Source organism: Ambystoma mexicanum, chromosome 11, assembly GCF_040938575.1.
Source record: "Ambystoma mexicanum isolate Mex_15411 chromosome 11, UKY_AmexF1_1, whole genome shotgun sequence".
Classification (NCBI taxonomy): Eukaryota; Metazoa; Chordata; class Amphibia; order Caudata; family Ambystomatidae; genus Ambystoma; species Ambystoma mexicanum.
In genome coordinates this window covers 1,364,156,026-1,364,182,204 of record NC_090934.1, presented here as the reverse complement: position 1 = coordinate 1,364,182,204, position 26,179 = coordinate 1,364,156,026, and the positions used below count along the sequence as shown (strand labels likewise).

Sequence of the window (26,179 nt, the reverse complement as noted above, 5' to 3'; positions counted from 1 at the left end):
CAAGCAGTGGATCCAGATTCCAAATTGATACTGGTTCCACCTTTCATGAGGGCGGACCTCTTGTGGTGGTCGTCTCTCAGCAATCTGTCGGTGGGTGCTCCCTTCCAGGACCCTTGCCCACTGTTGACTGTCACGACGGATTCCTCCCTTCTGGGTTGGGGTGCGATGCTGGATCATCAAGTTTCAGATCTTTGGTCGCCAAAGGACAGACCGCTTCATATAAATTATCTGGAGCTCCTGGCGATATTCCTGGTGCTGAAAGCGTTCAAACCAGGCATTGTCAACAAGGTGATTAGTGTCCGCACAAGACAATGCAGTGTCCATGTTCTATATCAATGAGCAGAGAGGGGGGTACTAGGTCTCCTCTTGTGGATCTTGCCATTCAGATCTGGGAATGGGCCATTCAGCATATCATCTGGCTGGTACCAGTACACATCCCGGGCCAGCTGATGAATATCACTGCAGATGCCCTCAGCTGACAAGCAATTGTCAGCTACGAGTGAACTGAACACAGAGATCCTTTCAGATATTTTTTGCTGTTGAGGCACTCCAGAAGTGGACCTCTTTGCAACATCTACAAACGGGAAGCTTCCTCTGTATGCCTCCAGGAACGGGCTCGGAGCCTCGTCACTGGGGGATGCTCTCGAAATTCCATGGCTCAACATGAAGGCCTACACTTTTTCGCCTCTTCCTCTGGTCCGGCGGGCGCTTTGCAAGCTAAGAAACACTTTGAATTGCTCCATGCTGTTCATAGCCCCTTGGTGGCCGGCCAGGTTTTGGTTTTTGGAGCTACAGCATCTATCAGTGTGCCCACCGCTCAAGCTTCTGCTGGTCCCCGACTTGCTTCACCAGAGCCATCAACAGCTGTGGCATCCCTTCCCACAATCATTCAGCTTGGCGGCTTGGTGCCGGAGTTCAAATCTTTAGAGCGCTTCAATTTGTCTGCGGATAACATGCACATTATTCAAGCGGCCAGGAAGACCTCAACAAGATCTCAGTATAGAAGCAAATGGCTATGTTTCTGTCACTGGTGTTTGGCCAGGCAGCTGGACCCCAGGGAGGCTACTATTGACATGGTCCTGTCTTTTGTTTCACATCTGGCAGAGTCGGGCATCCATGTCTTGTCCTGCAGGACATATTTATCGGCTGTTGCCGCTTTTGTCCACTGAACAGTGCTCCTTTTCACTGTCTAATCCAGTCATTAAAAGACACTTTGCGGGCCTGATGCATCTTTATCCTACTGTTCGCAACCTGCATCCAAGGTGGGATTTGAATGTGGTCCTTACGGCCTTGTCGTAAGCCTTTTGAGCCCATGGCTACTGTCGATTTTAACTACCTTTCGTGGAAAGTGTCCTTTTTGATTGCTGTGACTTCGGCAAGGTGTATAATTGAGCTTCAGTCCTTGTCTGTGGAACATCCATTCCTTTTCATAAGGATAAGGTTGTCCTGCGAACAAATCCCGTCTTTCTTCCGAAGATGGTCTCTGATTTTCATTTGAATCAGTCAATCTCATTGCCTGTATTCTTCCCAGACCCGGCCTCAGCGGCTGAAAGGGTTCTGCCCTGCCTGGATGTTAGAGTCCTTTATCTGGACAGAACATCTGAGTTTAGGAACTCTTCGTAGCTTTTTGTGACCTTCGGAAATCCGCAAGGAAAGCCGACCTCGAAAGCGACCATCTCACGGTGGAGCATGGCCTGTATTTCTGAGGCGTATACCATTCAGGGTCTTCGGGCCCCAAAGGGAATTCATGCTCCTCTTGTGCAGGGCAAGGAGGCTGCCGTTGCCTTCCAAAAATATGTTCCCTGGGAGACCATCGTGAAAGCGGCTACGTGGGCCTCCGCATCGGCTTTTTGTAAGCATTACTGGCTGGACCTGAGCTCCATGTCTGATGCTCAGTTCGGTCAAGCTGTGCTTAGGAACCTGTTTGAGTAAGGAGTTTCCATCCACCCGTGATTCCTGTGAGGAGTGCTTGGGAATCTCCCATAAGTATGGAGGAAAGGGGACGGGACGTAGGAGTATAATAAAGTTACTCACCGTAGTGACTACCTTAGTCCTAGTCCATAGTCCACTTTCCTCCATACACTCGCCCACCGTCCCGACTAAAAAGTTTCCTCTGTGAATGCTGAAAGGTCATAGACCTGGCGATAGAAAAGGAGTGATGGGCGGAGCTAAGGAGGGCGGGGTTACGGCCGCGTGCGGTACCCCGCATAAAAAGAGGACATTTTTTTAAAAGTTGCTGCTTTTTACAAAGTGCTCCGGTCCCTTCCCACAGGACGGAGGAATGCTCCATAAGTATGGAGGAAAGGGGACTATGGACTAGGCGTAAGGTAGTCACTACAGTGAGTAACTTTATCATATCCGGATGCAGAGTCTTTGTGTGCAGACTCTGGTAATCTTTGCTGGCGCTTGAGCTACGTGACTGTGGAGGATTCAAGTCCTTCCTTGCTGTTTGCTGCCTCTGATCCACGGAACTCTATTGCCCTTAAAAGCTGCAAGACTCCGGAGCGGTCGCGGGGTCCGGACACAGTCTGTGTCTTTGGGCTCTTTGGCTCTCTATCTTGACTCTCTACCGACTACAATCTACAACCCAACATCTTAAAACGCCTAAAAGCCAAGACCGATTTGCAGATTTTGCAGATCTCCCTGCTTCTTAAAGATACTCGTGAGTGGAATCTCCAAAACAACTACGGGTGACATAAGATTGAGGCGACGTCTTCTGCTGTATACCAGAGGAACAACACACAAGTTCAGCAAGATGGAGGGCCCCATAGGACAGCGGACCCGACAACGTGTAAAGACGCAATCACTTTTGGACATATCCCTCAATGCAATGTCAGCAAATATGGACTTTCCTACGGCCCAGCACACAGCCACACCTCCTGAGACCATACAGAAAACACCTGCGGATTCAACAAAGACAGTGAGTGAAAAATGTCCCATTTGGTGACGTCCTGACATCTGGCGTAGCATGTGACCAGGGTAAACTGAACGGGGGGGGACCATTAGATGGGAAACTGCTCCTGTAGAAATGTATATCGATGTAATTAATTTACAGTTTCAATGTGAAGAACTACAGTCCTCACAAGTTACACAGTGGGAAGCAGGAGGGACCGGGAGTCAGAATTTGCAGACACAGAATTAACAGGATGCCTTCGAACCAACTAATAGATCTAAATCGAGGAAATGACATCAGCTGTTGTTGGGACCAAAAATACATGAAAGTGAGCGCTTGGACTCTTATACTCCTGCCTCGACGGATTTGTCACAAAAAGACAAAGCCGTCCTTGTAAAACAAAGCTGGCACAATAACTGTGGGCAGAGAATTTACTCAGAAGCCATCATGCAGGAATTGACCTTTTTAACTAATCCCTAGATATTACGCAAATTGAATTTTTAATGAAAAATCACGATAAGAGATGCGTTTGGCCATCATAGGGAGCGAAGGAGTGTAGACACCGAGAATACACTACACCTCCCAATTTCAAACACAATCAACAAACCAATGAATGACATGCACAAACTATCAACTGATAAGAGGATGAGTACCCTGATACCAAACTTGGCGAATGCAGATTGAGAAGATACCGAAAGAGAGGTTTATAGAAGAAGTGACAGAATAGTTAACTATATATGCCAGTGTGACATGCCACAAGACCGCCAACAGGAGTCGATGCCAACCACAATGGTTGATTTACAGAACATGTTAATAGCAATAATGTTGCTAGCAATGATGCAATTTCTCAAGCTACACGAAGCTTCGATTGAGACCCTAAAAGATCAGGCGACCCTGTTGGCACTCATTCATACTAAACAAATTCATACTGATGCATTTATGAGCAAAATTAAAGACCGGCTAAATAGTGAAGCAGAAGCCAGTGCAGATGTTAGCTGATATTGCAAGGAACGATCGGCAGATAAAACTCAGCTGACAGCCGCTATCACAGCCATGATGACTGCTACTAATAACCAAAAAGGATCACGGGACATGATGAGAAAAGAAAATAACGAAAGCAACTTAAGAAACATGGGGGAAACCATCATACTGTCAAAGGAGTGCAACATGGTCTGCAAGGCACCTATCAAAGAAATGAAAAAGTCCAATGAAAGCAGACATCCAAGATTATAACTCCTCTACGCCTCAAGAACTACATAAAAGACCAGACTACCTTTAACTGTACCGTGCTTATAACAAAAGAGACAGATATTTGCTCCAAATTGTACTAAACACATCAAAACAGAAACAAGAGCTGATGAAAATAGTTTAAAAAAAGGCAATGTGTCTAGAGCCTTTTTGCAAAACCTTTTTTGCCATAGAAGAATACCCTCACAGCAAAATCAAAAAAGAATAATTCTTCGAACAAAGAGTCTGACAAAAAATCCCCACACCTTTCTCCCTTTAAAGATCAATGGGGAGACAACCAAACCAAAGATGAAGTCCAATTAGAGCTGCTGATAAACATGTCAGTATATATCAACAATGTTGAAGAGACTGGTAATAGACTTCCTGTGTGAATGAATTGACACTAATAATCATTGACCAATACGAGGAAGGCCATACAGTTCACGCCATAATGTTCGATCTCTGGTGAGGATATATCAGACGTCCACTCTCGATAATACGTTAATGCAACAGCCACGAGACAAAAAAACCAACTGACAATGAAACTTCACTAACTCGCAAGCAAAACCTTCATAGCTCGCAAAAGAACGACGAAACAAGCAACGTGAGGGATGGAAGCCACGATGGAATACTAAAGTTGCCACAGTTCATTGATCCTCAGAAGCTGAGAAATTGCAACACAATAACACTAGAAAGAATGGTAACATCCAATGATGGTCTTATTCTAAACAGAACTAACACTCTGTCTCTTCCATGCAATACCACAGTTTAAATCTATAAGATCAGAACACATAACAGTGGTACAGTTTTTTGACGACCACAGGCTCCACAAGGTACGGATAGACTTCCACACTATCGATATGGGGAAACATTTAAGAGACCTAGGTTTCAGTTGTACAGCAGACCAAGAACGAAGCCCTAGAGATGATGAAAAACACAATGAACAAGACCAAGATTCAGAGCTTCTACCTAATCGACTGAAAGGGAATAACCAAAATGATACATATCAGGAAGAAAGCTCATTGGAAAATTATAGTTACTACTCGAGAAGCGACAACAGCGAGAGACAAACCTAGAGGCCATGAACAAATCTCACTAAACACTTCTTTTGAAGAGACACTGAAGATATAAATACGTCTGAGTGCTAAAAGGAACGGTCCCATCTAACAATCATCTAGATGTGAAAAATGGTCTAGCACTCTGTGTTCATTGAACTCACGTGGCCAGGCTCACCTGTTTTATCCAAAGACACATCACCTGAATAAATAACAAATAATGTGTCTCCAAGAGACCTGGTTAATAAATCAACCAGTGTGCGAGGGGTATAATACATACATAAACCCCACGATCCAAAGGAAAAAATGGTGGACATCCTCTGGACTCCTGCCGATGATTAAAGTGGAAGTAAGACTGCAAATTATCAAAACAAACTTGAATCCCTGGGCTCAACTGACCATCGTCCAACAGACCAATAACATCATACTTAGGGGAAACAATCCTTAGATGTTCGCCCAGAATAGAATGCTAGGTATCATGAATGTATACTGGAAACCAGCCACGCTAAACAACTAACTTTTCATAGATGTGGTCTTTATGGCCATGGACTGGGCATGCGAGAGATTTACCCAGATTGATTTTATAATATGTGGGGACTTAAACTTTAATCTTTTTGATCCGGAAAGGAAGAATAGTCAAACATGACCAATTACCTCCCAGAGTCCAAGTCCAAAGAAATAGTCATCAGAAATCTCCGCCGGTTGGATTACTTGGATATAAAACGGATCGACCTAAACCAACCTGGTCGCATGGCAAATCAAACATCATAATTGACTATATAGATACTTCTGGCGAAATAAAAGAAAAAACACATGAATCCAACAGTATTCATTCTGCGAATAGTGACCATCATAGCTTATAATTTTCATGGTTCAGCGGAGGCCCTCCAAAGTCGGAAACTGCTCTGCCACACCTCGAAATTATTTTGGGCATGGACAGACTGTGGAAAAATTCATAGAAAGATGCTCAAACTTTAATCGCAAATAGAGAAAATGAACTACAACTGGATACTGTGATACTGTGCCCATTCCGACAGCCACAAAATAATCAGCGTACACTGAGAAAGAACCACTTACATTGCTATAGCCCGCAAAGAGTGGAGAAAAAAAACTATCTCCGAAGGAATTTGAAATTGATAAACAAAACCAGGAAGACAAATATATTGTTATGAAAGCGGAAAAACAGCGATAAAAGAACTGGCTGAAAACAACAAGAATGATTCATAAAACATCCTGAATAGCAACTCCCGAGACCTATGGAAGTTATTAAATTTGCAAGCCAATCAACAAGATTTAATGATCCAGGATGTGCCAGAGAAACGATGGACGGAACACTTCTCTGAACTTTATAAAGAAAGGATGCTCTGTAAGGACCAACAACTCAATCAACCTTTGAAGAAATGGTATATTGACTGGGATCGCGAAGAGCTTCTGCTTTTGACAGTAGTAAACAAATTAAACACATCACGAGCACCGGGTCCCGATGGGCTCTCTAATGACAACATTAAACATAATCCAGAGATATGGGCAGATTTTTGTAACCAATTATTTGCCCTTATTAATGAAACAAATAACATCCCCATGACATGGAAACTAGCGATCCTCATACCCATCTATAAACGGGGTGACACGAAGGAACCGGGCAACTACCACCCCATAGCCCACTTGGATCCGCTAGGAAAGATTTTTGCCTTCCCATCTACTGGGAAAACTCATTGCATGGGCTGCGATGATGCAGAGGCAAGCCATCAGACAAACCGGATTTGTAAAAAATGTTGGTACAAACATTAACGTACTCCGCTTGAATATAAAAAAACAAGAAGCAATAAGGAGCAAACCGGTTTACGCAGCCTTCATCGACCTGTAGTTAGTGTTTGATATGGTAAACCGGTCCAAACTGTGCAAAAAACTGACAGTGCGGTTGCCCCTGAAAAATTTGTATGTAATTGAAACATGGAATGGCCTGAAACAAGGTTGCCCACTTGCTGCCACCTTGTTTAACTTATTTAGATCAGATTTTGAGGAACTGACCCAAACCGCAACATCAAATCCACCAAAACTTAACGCCACGCCTCTTCCGTGCATTGCTGATGATATTGTACTGACGGCCCAAACCCCGCGAGGTCTGCAAATAAGTCTGACAAAGCTCAAAGATTATATGAAAACCAATGAGCAGAAGATCAATACATTAAAAACAAGTCATGACTCTGACCTTTGAAAATACTACCAAGAAGAAAACCCAGGCCTTCTTCCTTGAAGGGAAAAACCGAACACAAGTCAAAACAATCAAATACCTTGGAATTTGGCTGAATCAGTCGAGAGTCGAAAAAACCGTGGGCGGACCACCTCCAAGCTAAGGCACATTCCCTGGCGCATCAAGGGCGCTCTATTCACCACAAATTTGGGAAATTCTCTTTAAAACCGGTATTACTATTCTGTCGACAGAAAGTGACATCAATACTGACTTATGGAAGCAAAGTGATGATCAAAATAGATTGTTCAATTTGGCAACAATTTGAAGCCATCTTTTGGAGAAAAGTCCTTGCGCTCCCACCTGCATATCCAATGCCTCGTATAAGATATGAGATTACCACTCAATCTTTAGAGGCAATCGTAACCTGGAAACAACTAGATCTCTACAGGAAAATGATAACAAATGAAAAAATACAAGTAATAGACATATTACTGACCGGATCCAACGCAAGCAATGATTTAATATTAAATGAATGGAGAAGTGCTGTTGAGAACAAAATATTGGCTACTGACATATCGACCGAAATGCTAATTGAACGCCCGCAAACCACAAAAGAACAAATCTTTCGGAAAGACTGGATTAAGACGCTAAAGCTAAAAGCTCAAGACCAACTAGATCTACATTGTGAATCTGAGATAAGAGCGATCAATCAACTTCTGAAATATTAACGCTCTTCCCAGCACAAAAGACACAAGGCTCATTCCTGAGACTGTCTCAACCTGTTACACACACGTGCAGTGGAGTAAATTTGCTGAAAATGTTGGGGGGACATGACATCGGAAGAAAAGGTGCCCCAGCCAAATAAATGGGGACAAAATGGTGTGCCATGGAAGTTGAGGAGGGGGGGGACAAACACCACAGCCCCCCCTAAAATTACGCCAATGCACACGTGAAGTGTTTGGGCCCACATACTTTGGGAAACGATAAAAAAATGATCATCACTATTATTCTTTTTCTGAACAATATTATGGAACGTAACAAAGACGAAACATCTCAAACATAACAAAGGAACAGAACTGAGAAATGTTGCGATTATGTAAATGATTAAACGGAACTAATACAGTTGCAACAACAAATGAAATGTTTATAAATGAAACTAAACCATTTAAATAAAAAATAATAATAAATCTTGTTTAGGTTTCATACTCTGTCACCTGTCTGTAGCAGGGCAGTTTGGGGTTTTCTTCATACTCTTCTATACTTTTGGAAAAAGTGTTTTACAGTTTGTTTTGTGTTCATGGGGGGAAAAATGTTGTTTAGTGTAACTGCCACAACCTGCGGGTGGTAGCTGAAAAAATGTAAGTCTGCTGGGAGCATATCATTTAGTAAGAGGTTGTACGTATTTTCTTTGATTAGACAATACGAAGGAAGAAAAAAGTACAGCTTCCAGTTGTTCGACATGATCCAGTCCCAGTTTCCGAAAATGAAGATGACAGTTTTGAAGATGATGTGGCTGATCAGAGAACTTCACGACCCGTTAGCAGCAGAAGAAATGAGAGGAGCTGGGTAAGAGACCGAAGTGCAAGTCGAGAGCGAAGTCTGTCTCCGAGATCAGACAGAAGATCTGTGTCTTCGAGTCAAGCTCCAAAACCGACCAAAGTGACACTGGTGAAATCTCGAAAGAGTGAAGGCAAGTTATTAAGAGTTTACTGCTTCCTTTTTGTCTTTGTGTTTGAAATTGTGATGTGCTTACATATTATATTTGTTAAAATTTGGTTGAGCAATTGCAATAGCCGCAATCAATTGCTTAAGAATAAGCTTTGCAATTTAACAAAATGACATTGCTAAATATTTAACATGCTAGGCCTACTTGATGTAGAACTACATAAAGACAGTTTTGCTGCACATCTCATTAAGCACTTGTTTGTTTATTTATTTTATTTATTGGGCATTTATATGGCGCCCATACACAGGTGTTTCCAGGTGCCACAAGATAAGATGGGTGGGGGACATCGGAAATCAACAAAAGTAGAACAAGCAACAACTTGCTTGGTGGTTATATTGGCCATGTGACAATCTTACCGTGCAAGTGCATGACAAGGTGATAATTGCCGCGGGGTGGAGCAGAGGGAGAATTGCAGGAGTGGAGTACCCCCCCTGGGTGGGGGATGGGCAAGTGCTGGGGGGAACAAAACCGGCAAGTGCCAGGGGAAAAAGGGGGAGGGGAGGATGAGTGCGGTGGACAGGGAGGACCAAGTTGGTCTAGTCCGTGAAAGGGATCCTGAGTGAAACTGCTGGCAAAGGATGCTGGGGGAGACAGGTAGGGGGTGGTTTTTACCCCTGAATAACTGAAGGGACGAGGCCCCAGTCGGAGCGGCAGATGGAGAGTTTAGCATGGGAGGGGGAGAGCGAAGGAAGAGGAGAAAAGGAAAGTCTTGAGAGGTTTCTGGAACTTAAGAAGATCGGGCTCAAGTCTGAGGGGGAGGGGAGGAAGGCTGCTCCAGAGGGAAGACTCAGCCGAGGAAAGGGATCTACCTCCCACTCTCTGCTTGGAGAAACTTTTGACCTGCAGAGAGTTAGAGCCAGAAGACTGCAGGACTGTGGCCGGAGGTATTTTGGGAGAGAAAGCTGGATGTAAAGAGGTCCCAGGCCCCAGACAGCCTTGTGGATGATGTAGAGGGTCTTGAATTTGATCCTTGCGGTCACCGGCAGCCAGTGTAGAGATTTTGGAGCTGGAGAGATGCAGTCCCTGGACTTTAGGCCAAGAATAAGTATTGCAGTCCCATTATGGTTTAGTCGAAGGGGGTGAAGGGAGGAAAGAGGCAGGATGAGGAAGAGGCTATTGCAGTACTTTCTATGTTAAATATTTAAAAGCATGTGTTTCTTAAAGTGCTCAGTAATTTTCATACTATGATTTTTGGTTTACATTAACTAATTGTCTGTTCTATTAAAATGCACTTAAACTTTCAACCTTCAATGGTTATAGAACATATTCATGTCAACTTTCATCTTTTCCAACCGTTAGAGACCGACAACTTAAATGCCTCTAATCACCCCATTATTGTGCGATGCGCATGCCTACTACTGCTATTAGTTGTAGCCTCTAATTTGTTCTCCTTTTCCATTCACAGGCAATTGAAAGGCTCTGCCTGTCCAAAGATGTTTAGTGGGTGTGAGGGGTCAGAAATGTGAGGAGGCCAAGTAGCCATTTTGTTAAATAAGGGTGAGAAAAACGCCTCACTTTCCCTAACCGAAAGAGGATTTCCCTGCCTGTCAATCTAACACTAAAGGAAAACACTCTAATATTGCGAAGTATCTGTCCCTCACATGCCGTTCAAACTCAACAGAATAACAATTCTATTCAAACATGAACCTTGTAACCATGTATCCTTATATCCAGGGTTGGATCCCCTTCCCCAGGATTAATGCAGGATTTCCCAACTCCGTTTCAATCAGCTAAGTTCTGTTCCAAATGCAACAGAGTTCCTTTCACTCCATGAGTCTTTCACTTGGCACTTGGATTGAGTTATTACCAAAAATGATTTATGAATCTTCCAAAATGACTGTGCAAAGTTTCCACAAGCTCTTGCTTAACGCACCAAAAAGACGACGTCTTCAAACTTCTAGTCGGTATTCACTATAACCTCTCTTATTTGAAGAACCACTTTACATTTCTTCTCCATAAACAACAATGCTTTGTCAGGATGGTTTTGCCACAGTTCATCAGAACACATTAGTGGATTTACCACTTTCTTTCCACCACAATGCAGCACTTCAACTTCAACGCCTTCTGGCTGGTCCGCTGACCTGCCAGGACTAACCACTAAAGTCCCTTTCCTGGTACATTCACCTGCCGGGATAAAACTCCTACTACTACTACTCTGTGGTGAGGCTTGCTTCGAACTTTAGCAAAGTCGTTGGGCCTGATCCACAGAAGCGTTTTATAATGGCGCAATCCCATATGAAAATGCTCTGTAAATTGGGACCTATGACTTTAAACAACATTGAGATTCACAACTTCTTTCATAAGGGTACAATACCCTTTGATGCTGTTTGTTCCACTGATTTGTTTGCCCCATGCAGTGGAGATTTTATTCTGCTCCCCCTGATAATTTCTACAAGAGGGGGCTTCTCTCCTGCCACCAGAATTCCTTCTACCACACCAGCTTATTCAAATTTCTATCTTTAGAAAAGCTGTATCCTCTTCAATTTATAATTGCCTTCCTTTTGCTTAGACAATGATGGTTGTCATCTTGTTCAAATATTGCCTCCTCTTTACTTTGGCAATGATGGTTACAATCTTCCTCCTCTCACTTTCTCTCAATATTCGTATCACACAAAAATTGCTTTATTTCATTAGTTTGGTATTCCAAAACATTGCTGACAGTCAGCGGTCGATTGTGGAGCGTCCCGGGGTCACCTAATGAAGGCCTACTCACTGGTCTTTCTCTGTACGTCCGTTCGACCCGCTGTAACTACTTCCCTTGTCTAGTCCTGGGTGTCTGACTGCTCTGGTCTGATTTTTGAAGGGATCAATGTTTGGTTCCTAGCTTTTATAGTTCAAAATCAAGGGAGAATGATAACTATTAGAAGTAGTGATATTGATTCTCTGACCCTTGCATATATCATTCCTCTGTTGATCATGTTTTGTTTTACCACTGACAATTTGGGTACCACCCCCAGGGTTAGGATCAGGTAGAGGTTGCCTACCCCTGGCCACATGGGAGGAGACTTTAGGCTGGGATTCTGTGATGGCTCCACAGGATTCATCACATGGGTTATTCTTGCTTTACCTGGGAAAAGGATGACTCTTTCATGCTTTGTTCAACGAAAACTCCCTTAAGTGGTATTAATCACTTTCTGGGCTTATCTGCCAATTTATGTATGAGATGCGATGTGAATTACTTTCCATTTTCATGTAACCTATGCAACATCCATTCATACTGTTCTGAAAGAGTTCTCTTTTGGTAACTTTCCCTGCATAGTTTTTAAGGACCCCAATTTGTTTGCTTTGGTCCTGAACTTGTTCTGACCATTTGAGGGGAAGTAAAGCCTTCAGCATCACTTCCCCTGCCTTTTGCTAATTTGTTTGCAGGGAAAATCATCAGGCCTTCAGACTGTCAGTACCGGGAAACTGTGTCCCTTTTTTATATTTTTTAAATGTTTTAAACTTTTTAATATTGCACACAATGGAGATACTTTTGTATCACCCTAGCTTATTAGACAACTACTGACTGTTTGAATGGTGCATATCTGTACCATTGTTGGGTTTGGACTTGCTTCCAGGCTGGATTTGGGATAAGAGGACTCCTCCTGCAGTTATTTCTTCAGATCAGCGTTAGAGCCAAGTTTCCCTCGTAGATGAACAGCCGATTGCTGATCGAAAGAAGACTCCAGAAGAGGCCTGACATTACTTCCTGCGTCTGACACGGTGAAGCTCTGTTGGACTACCTGATCTCCAAAAGCCCTGAGCGGTGGTATTCAGCCCTGGGATTAGTTTGACCAGCTAGTTTCAACGCCTTATCAAGGATCCAGCCGTTAGGATACTTTGGAAGTGTCCATGGACCTACCAGCTGTCTTGTGGGCTACCTCAGCAGATGTGTTGGCACACAGAACTTTGATGGTCGCCAGCTTGTGGTAGAAGTCGACTTCCCTGTGACTTTCAGCTTCCCAGTGTCCAAGGGATCCTGTCCTTCAGAAGCTTCTTCAACCCTGACTGGAAGGGTGCCTGCCATTGTCTGCATGCGGTGGCTGTCGCTGGAACTCTCCTTCTCCTGCCCTGAAGAGGCCTTGGACTTTGCATCTTTTCATATCTAGGGATTGCACCTGGACCTGACCGGAATAATCCTTGCACCCACAGCTCGTGGGCACCTCTCACAAGAACCAACGGAGGGGAAATCCATCCTCCAGAGATTTTTTAATGTATTTATTATTCCCCCCCCCCCCAACCCTGGGCCACACTGCTCCCCACTGACCAGTCAATCTGTCAAGTCATCTGGGAACATCTGATTTGAGGGCCTTAGAGGGGCCGGGGGGGTAAATAAACGCAAAGCATTTGTCTCCCTCATGTCCTCCATAGGATAACATTGAGAACCAGTCTTTGTAGCCTAACATTCCATTCCACTGCCTTTTGGTCATCGAACCTGTGTGGTACAGTCTGAAAGATAAGAACTCATTTTGCATACCTAGTAACCTTGTTGCATCTCTTATTTGAGGAATTGTGCTCCTGTCACTTTTGGTCCCTATTCTTCTTAGGGCCTGGACTGCTTAAGTTAGGGCAAATGAATTGTCACGTGGGTCTGTCTCTACTGCATCATTTTACGTAAACACCTGTGCTGATTTTAAGACACTAAATGCATTTTAAGAACCGATGAAGAATGCATATGGATCACTACATGTCACAGTAGTGATAGTATTACAGGAATGCCGAGTCGACGTCCCTTTTTAAAAAAATCGAAAATCATGAAATACTCTGCACCAACCACTAGATGTCGGCTTATGCAATGCATGTGAATCAAAGCTGATACAAGCATCAGACAGATTAGTTCAATAATGTCTGGCTGAGTCAGTACTGTGCAACACCTGCTTGTTTTTAAGTGTGTGTTTAAATACATATTGTTTCTGATGCTTGTGAATCTGCTTAGAATCACATGCTGTGCATATAGTCCGACATCTAGTGGGAATTGCGGAGTATTACATCTTGTCTTTCGTCAACATGGGTGTGCTTCTAGCACTATCCCCAACGTGACGTATAGTGTACCCAAAAACCCTCGCGCGTCGAGGTCCCACAGATTGTTTATTTTCTGCCCAGCTAGCTGGTCGCCCTATGCAGAGCTCATACATTGCACAGTTATAACTTTGTTATCTACGTCAGTCGTTTAGTCTTCATCCTTTCATCATTGACGACTACTTCTGGACCTACGCCGAAAAATACAGATTTCGGCAGCTGGTGCTTTGGTTGAGGCTGTCGACTGCATGGCCTTGGCCCTGTGGCCAGACCTATACAGTAGGGAGAGTGGGGCCCCCAGGATTTAGATTCTTTGTAGAATGCATTCCCCCCCCCCCTCCTTTTCCCTTCTGGTGTTGCTGTCGCTTTTCACCTCCGCTCTGGAGAGGACTAATTTTAGGCTTTGCCTGTCCTGCAACAGCAAATACCTGTGGAAGGACACTCAGCGAAGGTGGAACAAGTGTCTGCCTCATGATCACTATGAGCGATCCTGCAAGTCTTGCCAACCATTACGTCCAAAGACGCCAAAAGATTGGCGGACGAAGCGGTCGGCGGCCTACGCCATGCAGGCCGAGAGTTGTTCTCCCATCGGCGCAGGCGCCTCAAGTGACGTGGATTCAAGCAGCAGCCATGGCTCCCTTGAGGAGGCCATTGACCTCTCTGCGGAACCATCCGGTTCCAAAGTGCCCGACCCCGGGCCCGACAGGCAACCGGTGCTGCTATGGGGAGACAACATCCCGGCATTAGGAGCACACCTGCACCACAAAAGGTAAAGCACACAACCCCACAAGCTCCCTCAATGGACATGTCGAGGAAGCTACAGATGCCAACGGGCCCGTTGAACATTTCGACAACGCCCACCAATCTGCATGATCGGCCGCCCTCCTCGCAACCATTGTCACGATATGCGTCTGGCCATACCCATAAGGGAGTCACTACCAAACACAAGAGCACTGATGCGCCACATAAAAGCGCGTCAGCCCCAAAGGTTTTGGCTGCGCTGTAAACCTCGACAAAGCCTAAAGGCGCGTTGGAAACACTGCCCGATCTGCCGGAGCTATGCAAGAGTCTCACAGCCATTGTTTTGGCGACAAATAAACGTAAAGACAAGTCAAAATGTCAACAGAAGACCCATCTGATTAATCACTATGGACCAGAGTTAGGTTTGAAGTTTATATGGACAAACTTTCAAAGTTCGTTGACTTTTCTGAGAAATGTATTACCCCAAAAAAGACCTAGGGAGGAGGATTCCTGCCCTAATCTTTCAAAAGTACAAAATCTTTCAAGTACATTTCCCCAGGAAGAGTTTTTGGAATTCTCAGAACCTAAAGAACTCTATGCGGACCGCTATGGTCAGGAAGATAATCCTTTTGAGGAGACGCCAGACCAGTGCCCAGACTGGGGTCAGGAACAGCCGGCAGAGGAAGCACCATGGCTTTCCCCCACTAAAACTCCAGATCCAGACGCCCTTTGTCTAGACCCTCCCTCGTCTCCTCAGGGGCAAGCCTCACCCATTGACGACCAAATGGCCTTAAATGCAATCCTAAAGAGGACTGCAGACCATTTTCAAATCTTCACACAAGAGGCAGTACAGGACACAGACTTTGTGGAAGACATTAGAAACCCCCCCACAAGTCAGGCAATACCAAGAAGTGCCTCGCACCCTCATTGTTGACCGCATCTCTTACAAGAGTGGTCAACCCTCGAGTAGCTGCTTTTTCGCCCTCCCCGACAGACCCGCTGTTCATGCGGGGCCATGCAAATCCAGACTCGTTGGTAGTCGATTCTACAAGAAAGAGGATATGAGTACCGGTGTCAACGGCAGAGGCACCACTTCACAAGGATTGTAAAATGTTGTATGCCCTTGGAAAGCGCATCACTACGTCAGCCGCATATTCCACTAGGATTGCCAATAGCAGTTCACTGCCGGCAAGTTATAGTGACGTACAATGGAACTTATTTCGGAAGGGCCTACAAAAAGTCCTGGAACCGCTACGATCACGCCTGCTGGCGGGTGTCTCGGAAGGGAGAAGGGTGAACCAAAATATCTTGAACACCTTAGATGCAGCTGAAACAGCAGGCCGGGCCCTGGTCTAAGCCTAGGCCCAGGGTACCCTTCTTAAAAGGCACACCTGGCTAAAGAATTCCGGCTTTAAGCCTGAGACACAGGCATCCCTTATAAACAAACCAGTGGAGGAGACTAATTTGTTTGGGATGACAGTAGATGATGCCTTAGAAACAGCAAAGAAGCATGAGACTTTCTCTAAATCAAATTACAGCAAGACCCTAACAGCGAGGAGGTAACTCTCGCTGTTCCTTTCGGGGGCAATCCTTCTCATGTCCCCTCCCCCTGCCCCCACAAACTTTATGCGACAGTGCACCATGGTCCTCCGGACAGGGCACAGCTGCCACAGGTACATACCAACAAAGGGGTCAGCGAAAACTTGCCAGTCCAGGTCCCCCCCCATTGCTCCCCGGTCGGGGGACGAATAACATCTTTTCTTCACGCATGGGAGGGGGGTCACTTCAGATCAGTGGGTGCTCAAGACCGTTGGCCATGGTTATTGTATTGAGTTCAGCTGGCCACCAACATCCAGATGCCTATCACCAGAACGTCCTGAAAATTCTGCTGCTAGAGATGGAGATCCTTCAAGAAAAGGGCACCTTCAAAGTCGTCCCCTTTCTACAGATATACAAGGGTATTTATTCAGTGTACTTCCTTGTACCCAAAAAGGATCTCACCATGCACCCTGTGTTAGACTTGCGCCAAGCGAACAACTTTGTCAAGCCACAAAAGCTCAGAATGACAACATGGCAGGAATTAATCCCACTGCTAATGCAGGGGGATTACATGGCAACATTGGATATGAAAGATGCATAGTTTCATATTTCAATGTTGCCAGCGCACCAGAAGTATATAAGGTTCATGATAGAGGACAAGCACTATCAGTTCAAGGTCCTCCCCTTCGGCATTGCCTCAGCCCCAAGGGTGTTTACAAAGGTACTGGGGGTAGTAGCGCCTCACCTGCGCAGACAGTCCATCCCAGTCCATCCTTGCCTCGATGACTGGCTAATAACAGGGGATTTGTACTTAACATGCCTATCAAATACCCAGAAGACGGTAGATCTCCTCTTCAGTCTGGGATTCTCGGTCAATGAGAAAAAGTCCAGCCTAGACTACGCCAAGTCAAGCAATTTCTGGGGTCTCTAATTCGGGCCAACGACGGCCTTGTCTTTCCATCCAACGAGAGGGTTCAAAACCTACCGTTCCAGATCCCTCACTATGTAGCAAATTGCGAGGTGACAGTACGCAAAGCCATGCGACTGTTAGGGGTGATGGCCTCCTGCATTTATCTAGTTTCACACGCACCCCATGCAAGACTGACTCTCCAGACAGCGGTGTCAGGGGAGCGGACAATGGGATGATCTAGTGGTTGTCTCGGCAGCCCTCATTCCGCTCTCTACTGGCGGTCAAGGGAAAAACCTCTTTCAGGGGAAAACCTTCCCCACCCCTGCAGTTAAAAGCCTCTCTCACAGGGGGGGTGGCTCACCACCTTCATCACACGGTGCACAGCGTTTCGTCCCCAGCAGTAGCATCCAACCACATGAACCAGCTGGAATTGTGTTCAAAGCTCTGAAGGCTTTTCAGACACAACTACTGGGAAAGACCATACTGGTCCTCCCGGACAGCACCACGGCCATGTATTATCTGAACAAACAGGGGGGCACGCACTCTCCAGGGATATCCAAACGTTCTCAAAACATATGGAAATAGGCTCTCAAACACAAGATGTTCCTCCTGTCTCAACACGTTCCATGGGAACTCCCATCTTCTAGCAGACGTGCTCAGCAGAGACTTCACTCTAACCACAGACTACGAATGGTGATTACACTGAGACATTGTCTCAAACGTCTTCACAGAATGGGGCTTCCAGAGATCGACTTGTTCAACTCTAGAGAACGCTCAATGCCCAGATTACGCCGCCAGGTACCAGCAGAACCCTTCCAAGGGGAACAGACTTTGGATAACATGGTCAGGGAAATTTGTCTACGCTTTTCACCCGACTTCCCTACCGAGCAAGATAGTGCACAAGATGCACCAGGAACCAGTCACTATGATTCTGGTGGCGCCGCCAAACCCGGTTTTCTCATCTGATAGCAATGTTAATCTCCCCTGCGACGAAGCTGCCATGCCCATTCAACATGCTGTCACAAGACAATGGGGAGACTCTACATCCATGCCCGCAAACTCTCAATTTAGTAGCCTGGCTCCTGAAGTCGTAGAGTTCGGAAACCTCCACCTTCCTCAAAGATGCATGGGCATACTCAAAGAAGCATGAAAACCAAACACCAGACACTGCTACGCCAGAAAATGGAAATGCTTTGTGAACTGGTGCAGTTCTAAAAGCATCAATCCTATTGAATGCTCACCAACACATATGATTCTGTACCTAACTATCTTGCTAGATTCAGGCTTGGTTTTGAACTCCTTAAAAGTCTGCTTAGCTGCACTTTCGGCTTCCACCACGTCTCATACAAGGGTTTTGTGGTGGAAAATTCCTGTCATCAAGGCATTCATGGAGAGGTTAAAATACTTCATCCCCCAATCTCCAACCAAGCTCCGAGATGGGACCTAAATGTGGACCTAAACTAGACTAATGGGATCTCTATTTGAACCTATGCATAAGGCAAGCCTTAAGATTCTTACTTGCAAAAAGGCCTTCCTGGTGGCAGTCACTTCAATAAGAAGAGTTAGTGAACTGCAGACATAGAAAAAGTGGTCCTACGTACTCGCCCACAATTTACGCCTACATTTCAGTCATGTCAACCAATCAGTAGAACTACCCACTTTTTTCCAGAACCCCACTAACGCAGCCGAAAGAAGTTTCCACACGCTTGATGTGAGGTAAGCTGTCATCTATCTGGAAAAGACAAAACCACTTAGAACAGTTCCTAGTGATTGCATCGAATGCAAAAGCATTGGAAAAAAAATGCATCGGAAAATTGATTTAAAAAAAAATAAAAATGTAATGTTTTTTTACCCCTTAAAACCCATTACAGTAAAAAAAAAAACTTTACCTGCAAAAAATTAATTTTTCCGATGCTTTTGCATTCGATACTATGTATTCGATGCAATGCCTGGATACCCTTAGAATGACAAAATAGCTTTTAGTTTCATTGGCAGCTGGTATAGAAGGGAAACCTGTCTCTAAAGCGGCGATTTCAAGGTGGATCATAAACTGCATCATACTGTTACACTCTTGCCAAGAGAGATCTGCCCTTCAAGCCTATAGCACACTCTACTCGGGGCACAGGGGCTTCCATAGCATTCATTGCAAATGTTCCTCTTGAGTCCATTTGTAAAGCAGCAACCTGGAGTTCTGTACACACCTTTACGAAATACTACTACCTGGATACACTCTAGGTCTGATTCTCCGGTGGGACAAGTGGTACTAAGATCCTTCACACATCCAACCACCATCTCTGGGTACTGTTCGCTAGTCTATGCACAACATGCGATTCTAAGCAGATTCACAAGCATCAGAAGACATGCATTACTTACCGTAATAACATTTCTGATGATTGTATCTGCTTAGATTCAAATTGCGCCCACCCTTCGCGGCTTGGAGTAGAAAGAACATAGACATTGTACTCCTTTCTGTCTCTCTCTCTCTCTCTCTGTCTCTCTACTCACTCACGATAGTCATAAGGCTCCCTCGCAGCAGAAAAAAACACAACCGGAGGGACCTCGACGCACAAGGGATCTTGGGTACACTACACGTCACGTTATGGATAGTGTTACAAGCACGCCCATGTCGACGTCCCCCCTTCGATTCTCGAAAGACAAAACGCAGTACTCTGTGATTACTATTAGATGCACAGCATGTTAATCTAAGCAGATACAATCATCAAAAATGCTACTACTTTAAGTAATGCATGTCATATTTAGACATTTCTGTCTAAACAATTGTCTGCTTTACTGTATGGACTCATTGTGGACCCCTGATACCCCACTCGTTCTCACTTGAGAATAGCCTTGACTGTGTTGCGTGTTTACCTTGATTGGGTTTTGGCTAACCTTCTCAGAGTTCCCTGTTCACGGTTATGTTATACCATGCACTGCTACCATTGGTATGGTTTCCTGGTACTCACGTGGCTCTGTAGGAAAGAAGGTGGGGTGGGTTAGTGAGGTAAGAGTGATTGGGTGGTTCCAGAACCAGGAGAAACTGGCCTGTGTGTGTGTTGACTTGCTGGTGAGTTGATTGCGTGCACTGGCTTGTTGTATCCGTAAGGGTAAGGCTCAGTGTCTGGGTTATGTTGCATGCACGTGTTTGTTGTGCTCTGTGTGTGTGTGTGTTTCATGTCTAGTTTGGCTGCTAGTTTGATTGTCTGCACTGGCTTGTTGTATCTGTAAGGGAAAGGTGCAATGTCTTGGATAGTTTTGTTGTGTGTGAAAATTAGTTATGTTGGGTGTATGTATATGTGTAGTTTGGCTAGCCCATAGGGCATGTATAGTGTTTGGGAGGTATTTTGGAGGGAGCAGGAGCAAGGTGGTTAGTATAGTGGCTAATAAAGTTCTTTCAAGTATGTCCTCTGAGCTCATCCAGCTGCAACACAATGGTACCCTCCAGTTCTTCCAAGTGCAATACAATGGCTACCTCCGCAACCCCTCCAAGCTCAACACGCTAGCCACTCACACAAATTCCTCTATGTACAATATGTTAGCTGTTCCCACAAGCCCCTCTCTGCATAGCAAGGATTACTAGACACACTGCAAGATTAAAGTGCCAATGTGACGCATGGCTAATCTTCAGTCCTTTCTAAATTTGACGCACAGTGTCATGATTCCTGCCCCTCATGTCCCCAGCCCTCCAAGATGTCAAGCTGGAGCCAGGCCACGATCACCTAAATGGCCCTCAAGGGCCTCTCCATCCCTCCAAAGACCCACTTGGAGTCAGACTTGGCGCTTGTGGCTCCAGACTCACTCACTCCCATAGGATAACATTGAGGATTGGACTTGTAGTGCATTGATGGGGACAAGATGGATGCCCCCACATATTTCGGTTCCCAGAACTGCATGTGCAGTCTAGTCTTTTGGGTGTGGTTCAGCCCAGACACACCTGGGATACCCAAAGACTATTTAAGCCACGCCCAGGCTGAGAAACATGCTGTGTGTTTTCTTCACCTGCAGCGTGACACTCACCGTGTTCGGATTGGTCTCCAGTAGGCCTGCATCTTTCTTCTGCGCTCAGCTCCTGCAAGAACACTGTTAGGAACAGCCTTACCTTGCAGCGCTTCTGCCCATCATTCATTGCTCCTTCTGTTCTGCGGGCATCTTCGGCGGTGTCATTCCCATCCCGGCACGCCGCTTCGTAAGGAAAAGGGAGAACAGAAAAAAGGCATTAGTAAGCATGCAAATCTTCACTTAAGACTGTACGAGCTTCAAACGCTTACCTGAACCCCAGCCGCTCTCATCCATCTGCAAGAGGGAAAAGACACACCAGGTTAGCGTGGAAACATCTAGAGGCATACCACGCTTACTCACTGCATTTCTTCTTCATAACCGGCATCTACGTTGAAAACATCGCGGCACCAAAAAGACACAGAAAAAGAACTCTGTTCAATACAAATACGAAAGGGTTGCATCGCGCATCGCATTCTCACTCACTTCAGCGCTACTCATCTCAATAGCACGTCGCCATCCCTGTACGCCAGTCATCTAAGGAAGGAAAGGAACGAAGTTACAGAATTGTTCAAAAGACTCATACTTACCTGTCAGACTCTTGCCAGTGAAGTAACTAGGCAGCAACAAGCCCGCATCAATCAACGCGCCCCTGCTCTGAAAGCAGGACGGAGAGCACACTTTCCAAGAAAACACTTTGAGCTGTGGCTCAAAGGGAAGGGTTGGGCCCCGGGGAAGAAGGGGTTCAAGCACACAGACGATAGGGAGTCAAACTCTACCAATCCTGTGTTTCAGTCCCAGTCTCCAGCCGAGTAGACTCCACGGTAGGGTTCGAGGTCGTAAGAGGTCAGAACAGGCTGAGTGACGTCCCTGTGGACACCAGGTGAGCGTTACACACGGCTAATCTTCACGGTTCTTTCTAAATGTGACGCAAGGCTAATCTCTGCAAGCGCATCACACTACTTATCTGTAACGCTCAACTGATTCTCGCAGAGGCGCCGGTCTTGACTGGGCGACTACCGTATCTTCAAAGGTGATGTGTAGCACCCGGTTGGCTCTTTGGGCTGGACCTCTGTGCACTGTATGCCTGACGTGTAGAGTAAGATGTCTGCAGATAGAAAATATGGGGTTAATGAACTGGGGTTATTGGGGTGTCCCTATCTCTTTCCTCTTCTCCTCTCCTGTAGACCCCCAAAGGTTAACGCTCTCACCTTAGGTAAGTGAATGCCGAGCTCTCCATCTGCCTCGGGGCAGGGTGCTGTAACCAGTTTCTTCACTGGATAGGTAGCGCAGGCCTCTTGACTTCAGAGGACTGCTGTCCGTCGTTTACTGCACGAACGGTAAGTTTCGAGTCATTCAAATGTCTTTAAAGTCTTTAGTAACGATGTCTCTTGTTTTGCAGGGTTCCGGCGATGGCGGATGACGGGCTGAAGTGAGTTGAAGATGGAGCCCGTGTGATGAATAGAAGCGCCTGGAAGCACGTAAGTAAGCGCTTGTTGCCTGCTTCACTATGCGCTCTAACTGTCTTTTTATTTTGCAGGGCGAGTTCGGAGCGGCTGCAGGGTGCCGGAATACCCACTGGATTAGATGTGGAAAGGAGTAATGGCACGTGAGTATTAAAGTTCCCCAATGTCTTTAAACGCACCTTGTTTTGTCTTTCAGATGCGGGATGCAGCGCCGAAGGCCTCCGGAGCGTACGAAGAGTAGGTAAGCCTTTGCCTTTCAGATGCCGGAATGCTAACCTGTTCTTTCTTGTCTTTATAGGTGTTGCTGAAGACTGGATTCAGGATGGTAAGCCTTTTCCCTTAGGCCCAGGACCGGATGCAGAAGACACGATGAGCGTTCTGCTGCAGAGGTTGCAGAATAACGCAAAGCAAGATTCATCCACCGGGTGTGGTTTAAATAGCCTCCTGTAGTGCTTAGGTGTCTCCTTCCACAGCCACGCCTAAGTAAGAAAAGAGTTCCTGGTAAGAAAAGAGTTCCTGCCTTCCAGAAGAGTTCCAGTGTTCTGAATCTAGGGAGTGGCTCCAGCCCCACCCAACAGGAAAAGTAGTTCCAAACAGAAGAGGATCAGAGGCTCAACTGGCAGGCAAGTAAGCAGCATGGTCTGCTGAAGGTAAGTCCACCCAAGCATTATGAGCCCGGCGCTTCCAGCGCTGGGACTGGGCATATTTATGAGCCTGGTGCCACTGGCGCCAGGACTGGGTCCAAAAGGTCCCAATTGGGACTGGTTGGCACTCGGAACCTGGGTTATGGATCTGCTTCCAAGGGAGTTGGGAAAACCCTGACCTTTTGGAAGCAGAGATCATGACATTATCCTCCGATTTCTAGGTGCAATACATTTCCTACCCCCAAAATATAGCTAAGTGTAACATACAGATACCTCCCAATACATCTCTCAGGTTATCTTGGGGGTTGCAGCAGGTAATCTACTCAGTGTCATAATATGATGGTGGAAAATGAAGAATTGGCCAGGTTTTTATTTGGCATGGTAATGGCTATGTTCACCGACAATGGCACCTTACCCTATTTGTTGCTGTAGGGTGCTTCGTCAGTCATCCATGAGCAGACGGGGCCAAGCAGGGATGGGAGCTGCCCAGAGGGGAGGTGCCTTTGGCCAGCTGTTTCGACAAGGCTGTCCTGGAAGGGCATCTGAAATGCAGCTGTTGCGGTCACGTGAGGGGACACGGGCCAATAAAACCCAAATGGGTGGGGGTGGTGAAGAGGGAGGGACAGGGAACAGATGGTGGATGGTGAATGCAGAGGCAAATCGCTCCAAGAAGGCTGCCCGGACAAAGCCAGAGGAATACTGATTGGCTTGTCCAATTGCTGTGGGGGGAAGGGGCGGGGGAAGAAACAGACAAGGATTCTGTAAGGGAGTGGCTTTGGGTGGGTTAGAGGGGGAGGAAATTAATAGTAGTTGTGCGTTCTTTTGGTGCTTGTGGCCTCAGGGGTTGGCATCTAGTGTGGGTCATGATTCTGTGTTTTAGGATGGTGCACACTGGTGCTATTGTGCCCAGAGTGGGCAGCATCCATTGATTGGATGTTTGTTAGCAGCAGTTGGTTGTGTAGTGGGCCTGTGTTTGGTCTGTTTAGTGGGAGGCAGCCAGATCCAGGATCATGTGAGGTAGTAGTGATCATGTGAGGTAGGAGTGGGGTGGGAGAGGGTTTGAAGCCAATGTATGGTAGAAGATTTTCCTTCTGCCCCCATTGTTACAGCTGGTTGTGCCCATTTGTTCTGGTAATTGGGAGTTGAATAGTCGAGTTTTCAGTCGTTTTCTGAACGTGAGGTGGTCTTCTTTTGTGCTGATTTCCTTTGGCATTGTGTTTCACAGTTTAGCAATTTTTTTTTAAAACTTTCTTTCTTGTTTTTTTTACAAAAAACAAACAGCAAAGCCATGCACCGGCTTCTTTGAGCATTCCCCCCTTTCATTAACACACCCCCCGCACCACCACGCCTCGTCTGGCCTACCAGCCGGATAAGTACCAAAGTATAGCACAAGTCAACATCACACATTTACAAGGTCATCAGTGACGTGTAGTGGTGAGGACCCCTGGTTGTGTGTCGGGGACGATGTCTGTGAGTTTAGATATTCAGCGGACAATATCAAGTAGGCTATATACGGTCCCCAGATGTCTGGCGGGCGCGTGTGCAGCGGCAGTGTCTTAATGAAGTTAGTCTCTACATCTTGGCAGTATGTGATATCTTTTAGCCAGCGTTGTATGCTCGGGGCTGGTCCTCTTCCCCCAGTTGCATGCCACTCTTCTTCGAGCCAAGACCAGTAGTAAATTTGTCAGCTTCTGAACTGCACTAGGTACATTTTTGGTCAGACCTAGCATTGTTAACTTGTGGTCCGGGCGTAGTTCTGTGCCGATTATCGCAGATGCTTTCTCTAGCATTGAACTCCAGAATGCGGCCACTGTTGGGCAGGACCACGTCAGGTGCAAGAAGTCTGCTCCCAGGAAACCGCATCAGCCGCACGCCGCCGAAATTGTCTCTCGCTGGGCGTGGAGCTTCGCTGGTGTATAGTATACTTGATGGAGGTAGTAGAAGTGGATCTGTTTGTATCTCATATTACTCGCCACCGTTTGGGTGAGGCGTAGAATGTAGTTCCAGTCTTCTACAGTAAACGTGGTTCTTAGTGTTTTTATCACATCTCGTTTTAGCATTTGGGGTAAGTAGTTTCCGGTCCCCCAGGAGGGACTTATAGATGTTCGTTATCAAATGGCCTTCTCCTTGAGCTTGTATCATGTTGTGAAGTAGTGGCCAGGCAGGGGGTTGTTGTGGAAAAGTGGGAATACTGGCCTGTAGCGTGTGCCGTAACCTGAAGTATATGAAAGTGTCTAGGGCATTGTTGCCTCCCATTTCCTGGGTTTGTTGTAGGGACAAAAAATGTACTTCCTGGGAAGAGGTCACACATGGAATGTATTTGGAGTTTTTCCGTCCATTGAAGGAGTATTTTCTCTGCGGTGATGGGCATTCCTGGGATGTGCTTGACTGGAAGGAGGGGCGAAAATCTGATTGTAATCTCACTTCCCTTGGCCACCTTTCCCCAGATTGAGTATGTTGTAGAGACAATGTTCATCGGCGTCTGCGGTGCTGGAAATTGGCTGAAAATGATTGCGCGGAGGAGGTGTGGAGTTGCCAGGGCCCTTTGAATCTGGACGTGTGGTCTGATAGTGTGTAGCGTACCAATGGCTAAGAAATCTGCTGTGTCAACATCAAGGGAATGTTTCAGAAGAGGTATAGCAGTATCGGGAGGATAATCATTTTGACTAGTGATATTCTGCCCCAAAGCGCGAGCGGAAGTAATTTCCACCTATTGACTTTAGTTTTCATAATGTCCACTGGTTTTTCATAATTATCGCGCATAAGATCTTCATTTGCTCTGGGCATGTA

At 45.9% G+C, this 26,179-nt stretch overlaps 1 protein-coding gene across 8 annotated transcripts in view; it reads left to right on the top strand.

Annotated features, from left to right (window-relative positions):
• Positions 1 to 26,179, top strand: part of TJP1 (tight junction protein 1) — a 2,827,266-nt gene that overhangs the window by 1,716,845 nt on the left and 1,084,242 nt on the right. For all 8 annotated transcript variants that reach the window (XM_069624936.1, XM_069624933.1, XM_069624931.1 and 5 more), the window contains one exon: positions 8,786 to 9,059. In XM_069624936.1, the coding sequence (XP_069481037.1) occupies positions 8,786 to 9,059 (274 nt within the window). The remainder of the gene's footprint in view (positions 1 to 8,785; positions 9,060 to 26,179) is intronic.